The sequence below is a fragment of the Lycium barbarum genome, chromosome 8 (assembly GCF_019175385.1).
Source record: "Lycium barbarum isolate Lr01 chromosome 8, ASM1917538v2, whole genome shotgun sequence".
Classification (NCBI taxonomy): Eukaryota; Viridiplantae; Streptophyta; class Magnoliopsida; order Solanales; family Solanaceae; genus Lycium; species Lycium barbarum.
The window spans coordinates 116,352,912-116,361,278 of NC_083344.1; the positions used below are offsets into that span (position 1 = coordinate 116,352,912).

General features: G+C 33.7%; 1 protein-coding gene across 1 annotated transcript; it reads right to left on the reverse strand.

Annotated features, from left to right (window-relative positions):
* Positions 1 to 1,080: 1,080 nt before the first annotated feature.
* Positions 1,081 to 5,717, reverse strand: LOC132606840 (tropinone reductase homolog At5g06060-like). The gene is made up of 5 exons (XM_060320489.1): positions 5,457 to 5,717; positions 4,894 to 5,101; positions 2,498 to 2,714; positions 1,978 to 2,084; positions 1,081 to 1,486 (listed from the first exon to the last, which is right to left on the reverse strand). The coding sequence occupies exons 1-5, from the start codon at positions 5,564 to 5,566 to the stop codon at positions 1,292 to 1,294; spliced, it is 837 nt and encodes a 278-aa protein (XP_060176472.1). The 5' UTR covers positions 5,567 to 5,717; the 3' UTR covers positions 1,081 to 1,291.
* Between the last annotated feature and the right edge of the window lie 2,650 nt (positions 5,718 to 8,367).

The following is an 8,367-nucleotide window of genomic DNA, read 5'->3' on the forward strand; positions in this document are numbered from 1 at the left end:
GATGGATTTTGTCTCTGAATTTGTTTCATTTTCTTGGGGAGGAGATTATGGGCTATTGTCCACAATTTTTTCACTTAACTATTTTAGTAGTTTTAATTTCTTGGGTTTGAGAAAAGACAAACCAAACACTCCACATTCCACTTTTGTGGCTTTGTGCTACGTAATTTAACTCGTCCAATAAAGGATGATGGAGCTTTTGCTTTAATATTGTTTACTTATTAATACTACTTCATTATATATCGCATTACTATTTGTGTTTTTTCAAAGAGTACTGATGTTAAACATTTTTTTAATGACAAGGGAACCCACAACTGCTATCATTTAGGTGCGCACAGGGTAAACTCCGATCCTGTACAATAGCCTGCAAACCACATAGGAGAGGTAACCCGCACTAGGCAAGTCCGGTGCGACGAGCTCGATCCCAAAGGCAAATCTCCTACTGTCGTTGGCAGGAGATTTCAAACCCGAAACCTCGATTATGAAAGCCTCATGCTCAACCAACTGAGCCACCCTAGCGAGTTACTGATGTTAAATAGTTTTTCTTTGAGTGGACAAAAAAAAAAAATTACTCATCCTTGAGTAATTTTTTTTCTTTTCATTTTTATAAAGAAGTTTTAGGTTCTAAAATTTTGTAATAAGTGATTACACATTTCGTATAATTTTGAATTATATCATTTCAATAATTTTATAAACTGATGATTGAATTCACACCCAATATTAAGTAGGCGTTCAGATATGGATTAGTTGATATATTTGAAAAACAAAAGTTGAAATTAAGTGGAAAAAGGATATTTAGAAGTTTGTATTTTGAAATATTAATCTTCATTCTTTTAAAACAAAAGGTCCTTTTAAGCGGCTTCATCGCCGGTCACATCTGTCTCAAGCATGTTCATATCCATCAACGAAATTGACAATAAGGAAAAAGTGAAATTATTTGATGGTAATTCTTGATTATCTTCTACGTAACCATTGCACTTAGGCTGATTATCTAAGGATATCCTTTTGAAACAAATGACACAAAGTAGTGTTAGTGATGTTACAGCGTTTGATGATTAGTTTGTTGGACATATTTTCATTTGCAAAATCAATCAGTCTCAACAAATTATTGCTCCCTTTGAATTTAAGAAGCTTGTAAAACAATCAACAAAACTAAATATTCTGTTTACTGACAATCATACATCAAGAAATTAAAGATCCAACCTTAGCTTACAAGAACATTGTTGATATAAAAAAGAATAAAGAGGAAAATAATTGGCAACCCATGTTCTATTTTTCTTTCTATTTTTGGTATTTAGGACTGAAATTTGAAACTACCAGCTGAAAATCCACCATCAACATGAATGATTTGACCAGTAATATGTGAAGCAGCAGAAAGACAAAGGAATGCTACCAATGGCGATATCTCATCTGGCTCTGCTATTGGTTTCAATGGTGTTCTACACATCAATTCAGAATAATTCCCCAATAGTGACGGGTCAATATCCTCCTGTGTCAATAAAAGCTAAAGATTGTAAAAATATATTTACTGATATAGAGACTACAACATATAATGCCCTCCAATGAGACATTGTAATATTTTCAAGCGTAACCAAGGCTAGACATCTAGAACGTGGATAATATATTATAGAGGTCCAACATTGGATCGATAAAGCAACAATAAAGATGAGTCTCATTCAGTGGCAGAGTTAAAGGGAGCCAAGATATTGAATTAAATAATTTTTGCGAAACTTTCTATTAGGGAAGTAGGGTAAAAATAAATTTTATTTATTATGCATGAACTGTTGAACTTCCCTGACCTTGATATAACAAAAGATTCTAGCGTAGTAAAGGGGATTCAAATTAAATTAGATCACAAGTTAAGATCCTAGGTATGACATTCTACTAGAGTATTATTAATTTGAATCTCCTTGTATAAATTTCTAGTAACAGAAGAAATTAAATTACTGCTGAAGTTCGAATTTGGATTAGTAACATTACCGCTTTCAAAATATTGGTTTTGACAGCGAATGGAGAGACTGTGTTAACACGAATTCCATCACTAGCCCATTCGCATGCCAAAAATTTCGTGAGTTGATTGATTGCACCTACAAAAGAAAAAAATCAACAATTCGAAATCGAGAAACTGTTTGAGCAATAACAGAAAATTTTGAACTGTACCACCAGAACTAATATTATAGTCTAGTGGTACCGATTAGAACCTTCAACGAAAGATGCGTTATCAATTATTCTTACTGTCTCCTTTCCTAGGAGCGAATTTAGTGCCAGGATTAAGGTTTAAGTGAACAGATGGTCACTTCACCGAACTAGGTATTTTAGAAGGTGTACCCAAAGGAAAAAGGAGTTGATGCTCACTTATTATTTTTTTCATTAGTGGTGCATCTATGTTATAGAAATTCTAAATCCGCCTATGTTCTTTCCTATTCCTGATCTCCCAATGTAATGCATTCTTTACATAAAAAATAAAAATAAAAAAGTTAAGCTGCAATAGTAATTTTACCTTTAGAAGCTCCATAGACAGAAAGAGCAGGCAGTGCTACAGAACCAGCAAGGGAAGAAATGAAGACAATGCTAGCATTTCCACATGCTTTCAAGAGAGGGTAAGCAATTTGGGTCATGTGGAAAGGGGACTCCACATTGGTTCCCATAATCTTTGAATAATCTTCTGCACTTATGTCCGCAGCTCGTTTTATCATACTTATTGCCGCATTATTCACCTATAATAATATCACCCTACAGTCAAATCTCTCAATAAAGACGTCGTTTGTCCGAATATTTTTTGATTGCTATAATAAAATGTTATTATATAAAACATATAATATAACATAACATGGAAAAACGGTTCTAAAGAAAACTTAACCTATCGCAAAGTGCTGTTATAAAGAAAATCTGACAGTATGTTATGCTTCTATATATAAAGCCATGTACAAGATTGTAATCAACATACTTGTCTGGTCCATATATTATTCGCCTTTAGAAGTTCTTGTCCAGTACTCCTTAAGAAAGATTTCAATAGTTTTAATTAATTACAAGAGTATTTATCTAAACTATCATTATGTATCCTTAAATGTTTACTTAGTTAACAGTACTCCACGCCTCCACCAATTGAAAGAGTAAAACTTACAAATTTTTACGACGTAAAAGAATTCAATTTTCCAAAACGAGTAATGTATGAGGTAATATAATGCTTGACTTTGTACTGAAGTTGCACTATTTTGGAAAATATAATGCAGTGGCTCCATATGTCGGTAAGTAGTTCTGAGAGATGAGAATTAGCTATAAATACGAGAAAGTGACATTGAGAAATATAATGTTTCCAGCATGCCAATTTTGTCTTGTTATCATTTATGTTGTTGGAAGTTTGTCACCTAAATTGGCCCTTATTGGCCTTCCGGTATATTCTTATTTCACTTACATGCATCTTGGCTGTGTCACTAATGACGACGTTGTTTACGTATATATGTCTGGAAATTCAGCAAGAGTGGTTTTACGTCCTTTTAATACTTTATCTCATTTAATACATGTTATCAGTACTTACTATTTAAAGACTTACAGAGGTTAGAATTCTTCTTTACTTATTTAATAAGTACATAATTTTTAATATCAAAGTAGAGATTTATAGAAGATGTGTTAATACAATATGGAGAAATCAGTAGAGATTGTTTGACTTTTATGTACTTAAGTGCTCCTTCTCAATTACTAATATGATGTTATTATTGCTCAAAGAATGAAGTACTACATTAATTTAATCCTTTCAAATCTTAAAATATATAATGTAATTTAATAAGTACATAATTTTTAATATCAAAGTAGAGATTTATAGAAGATGTGTTAATACAATATGGAGAAATCAGTAGAGATTGTTTGACTTTTATGTACTTAAGTGCCTCTTCTCAATTACTAATATGATGTTATTATTGCTCAAAGAATGAAGTACTACATTAATTTAATACTTTCAAATCTTAAAATATATAATGTATACTCCCTCCGGATAAAAAAAAAGTGTCCACTTAGCCATTTACACAATCCTTAAGAAATTATCAACTCGTAGACAAAAATAGGTAATTTGACTAAACTACCCCTAATTAAATAGATATTGAAATTTGATCATATAAGTAAATCTGAAAAAATAAGATTAACTCTTTCTTGATTTGATAAGTGGACACTTTTTTTTTCCTTTTTTTTCCTAAAAAAAAGGTTAAGTAAACACTTTTTTTTTTTAACCGGAGGGAGTAATACTTTTGCATACGTATGCTAAATGATTGCAGGTTTCTCCAGGTAGTGGACCGTCTTCTAGTCCGTCACATTTATTGGGAAATTGACATATGATGACTTCTTTAGCTAATTACGGATAAAATGTTGTAGTTTCAGACGACCCTCATTTTTATGCTTTATTTACTTTCCGCAAAGACTATTATGGGTCTCAATCGACGAGATCAGTCCCTTTGTGTACTATAACTTTTTTATTTCAGCTTAATCTAAGATAGTTTTCTTTAGCCCAAAAACAAAAAGATTCACGAGTTTTATTTCAGCTTAATCTAAGATAGTTTTCTTTAGCCCAAAAACAAAAAGATTCACGAAAACATGTTAGATGTAGCAAGATAGATGTGATCCCTCTCCTCATAACTATAAGTTTGCTTGAAATTTGGAATAAAGAAATTTTTGATAGACCCTACACATCATAATCCAAATTAGTCTTAGCCGGTGGGTACGGATTTATACCAAAAAAAAGAACGAGTTTTTTGTTAAAAAAAAAAAAAAACAAAGCAAATTAAATTGAACATAATTAAGAAGTTTGGTTCTAGTTACTCAAATTCCATCAGGATGGACTCAATTAATTAACTTTGTTGTAATATATTTCAGTTGAAAAGTTATAATATTGATCAGAAGACTTACCAGTATATTGAGCTTGCCTTCAAACACAGAGGAAACTGTTTCAATGAGCTTTTCTCTCTGTTCTTTAGAAAACAAATCACAAACCGAACCAGTCACTTTAAATCCTTTTACTTGCCATTCTTGTATCTTCTCATCAAGCTCTTTCTGGTTTCTTGAACATGTATGAACAATTGCTCCAAATCCTGCTAGTTCCTCCACAATTGCACACCTAAATTCCCACTCACAAAAATAAATAAAGGAAAAAATGAAAAAGAGAAACACTGAGAGAGTTGTAAACAGCTAATTTTTTACCCTCAAGAAAAAACTTGAGAGACAATTGTAAACACCTCTCAAGAAAAACACTGAGAGATAGTTGTAAGCATCTAATTTTTTATTCTCAAGAAAAACATTGTGTAAACACCTCTCAGGAAAACAACTGAGAGATAGTTGTAAACATCTAATTTTTTATTCTCAAGAAAAACACTGAGAGATAATTGTAAACAACTCTCAAGAAAAACACTGAGAGACAGTTGTAAACATCTAATTTTTGACCCTCAACTTTTTAAGAAGAGCGAGTAACTTACCCGATACCTCTGGTACCACCAGTAACTAGAGCCGTCTTCCCATGAAGGGACCATTTCTGGAGTCTGGTGTTACTGCTACTGCTACTCTGTTCTTGCCCTGTTGTTGCCATGACTGTAAGTCGCTTTAATTTCTCAAAGAATTCAAATGAATACTTTATGTTAGTGAACGTAAATTTCAAGATCCAACACTATATTTCTTGTTGCAGCCTGCAGGAATGATACAAGGAGGGCTTTATTAGTTATAACCATAAGTTATTCCCTACTTAAGATTTAATAGAACTGAGGATCAGAAAACAAAGTCAATGCAAATCGATCGACGGCTATAAATGATGGAGGGGATTTTAATGGAGATCAATGGTTGTAGAATATGCATTTTTTTTTAAAAAAAAAGTTTATTATTTTCTTAGTTTCCTAGATACTTACAATGACTAAGCAGAACAAGAAAGTGTTGAGTGGGGACCAATGATTATTTATTTTATTTTATTGGGTAAAAACTAATCAATTCATAATAAATTCTCACAATCCATATGCATCGATTGATAGACGTGGAACCAAGATAAATGAAGATGTTAAATGGGAACACCATAGACATAAAATTATATTGAAGGAAGTTGTCTCGAAAGGCTTATAATCTCTTTTAATCAAAGTAGTATTAGCCAAAGAAATTTAGACCAATATGAAAGAAGAAAAAATCTATACAAGCGATGCCAATTAATTGAAAATGTATTTTAATCATATTAATATGTTGACTTTAGGTCCGATACAATTAGACCCTGGAGTATTGTAGCTCTAAAAGAGATGAGGAAATACAGAAAAAGCTAGTACTTTTCGTTTTTATATTGGAAAAAAATTGAACTAAAATGAATTTAAGTACAGAATACAGTGAGTAAGGATTCATATAAACTAAATTCTTGGTTGAAACTAAGGCATAAGTACTGAGTAATTTTAGCTCAATATATAATACTTCTAACTTGGCTGTCTTCCCTGTTGCACTCTGCATTGTATCCTCAGAAAATTCATTCCATACGAGTCAACAATACTTCTGATAGAAACTAAGAGTCCACTAAACAGTATAGAGAACCAGGTTCTCTATCTGTTCCCTCAAGTAAAAACAGAAAGTAAATAAGACAAGATATTTACGTGGAAAACTTCTTGCTCAAGGGATTAAAAACCACGACCCACCGGAGTAGGATTTCAACTTCACTAAATTGAGCAACTTTCTGATTACAACCTTTTGCAACCTAGGAATTAAACTCTTAGCCCCTCACCCCTTACAATAACTTTATTGTAAGTTATAACCCTGGACTAACTCTAGCCAAACATCCAAACTAACCATGACTAACTCTAGCCAAGCAGTCAAACACATCTTGACTAACTCTAGCCAAGAAACCAAAATAAACAAAGGTTGAAACCTTCCTACAATAAAACTTCTCGAAAGTATAGTAGGATTACAAGTGAAGAACAAAATGACAAAGACTTAACAAACCTAGGACTTAAGACATCTTCAGTTGTTGGGATCTGGTCCTTGGATTTGTTGAAGCTTTGTTCTTGAGAGTACCTAGAGAGCAGTGGCGGCTACAATTAAGAGAATATAAATTTCTGATTTTTCAAGTGATAGGTTAAACTATGTAACATGTTGTATATATATATCGGAGAGCATGTGATCATGGATAGGGACATTTCATCTTTTGATATTGGCCTTTAGCTATAGATTTGGCCTCTAGCAAACTGCAGTTGTGCTGTTACGGTTTTGCCAGTGGGCACAGTGATAGTACCGCAACTTTACAGTTGTGGCGTGCTGCTGTACGACACTCAGGGAACCTGATCGAGTACCTGGTCCCTCGAGTGTTTGCCAAATTATCAAAACACAAAATGGCATAACTTATCAATTTCCCCTTTTTCGATGATGACAAACCCATAACTGAAATTCCCCATGAGAACCAGGTTCCCCACTAGTCCCCCCTATGGATTAGACTTAAAGAACATGTTATCATCCATTTCATTTGAAATTTACCCTTTGAACTTTCAGCATCAGCATATAAACTTCCCTCTTTTGCCATCACTGAAAAGAGTTATAAAAGCGGCACAAGCACAAATAAGTTTAGTGACATTAACTCATGGCCACTGGGGCAACACAACATGAACAAAAACAAGAACAACATTGCATAAGAACAGAGTAACCATTGCACAAAACATAGTAATTGCCCATTAAACAGAGTAATATTAAGCATATCCAAAACATAGTAGTCTAATACTCTAATCAGTACAAAGCATGCTAATTAAATTGTCACAAATGCCAATGTCATCAAAAGGGTTAAAATATCAGGATTGGAAAGAGATTGGGTTGAAAGGAGAATTGAGGGGAAGACAAGAAGGATCTAATGGGCTAGAGCCTTGAGAATTGTATCAATTCTCACACTCACATTTCTTTGATCCTGGACCATTTGGTCACGAAGCTCATCGATCTTCTTCCTCAATAGTTCATTGTCATCCCTTAACTCAGCATTAGCAGTCGCTACTTCACTACTGGGATCGGGTTCTTCTGCCTTTGCAACCAACTTTGCCTTCAGGAGAGCACTTTCAGCTTGGAGCCTCTCAATTTCTGCAGTGGCTCTTTCCTAAGCTTCTATAAGACTAGAAATGGTGGAATTACTGCTAACACCAACCTTCTTAGGGACACAGTCACATTCTTCTAGAGTGGCTAGAGTAACCATTTGCTTTCTAGTTCTCGCAGTACCTTTTCCGGCCTTAGCATGAAAGTGCTCAAAATTCCTGGTAAAGAAAAAGCCATATGGCTGATCATGCTTACCCTCCTTGGCATTAACAACTTTGATCATGTGCTCAATTATTAGGGCAGACATACTGATGGGGCAAAAAACAGCTAAAGCCTCAATAAGGACCAGGTCTGCGA

Excerpts from the sequence above, each read along its gene's own strand:
- LOC132606840 (XM_060320489.1), bottom strand. The coding sequence starts at position 5,566 with ATGGCAACAACAGGGCAAGAACAGAGTAGCAGTAGCAGTAACACCAGA. Across the intron at positions 2,085-2,497 it reads TGTCTATGGAGCTTCTAAAG|GTGCAATCAATCAACTCACG; the intron begins GTAAAATTACTA and ends TTTCTTTTGTAG. Across the intron at positions 1,487-1,977 it reads AAACCAATATTTTGAAAGCG|GAGGATATTGACCCGTCACT; the intron begins GTAATGTTACTA and ends TTATTGACACAG.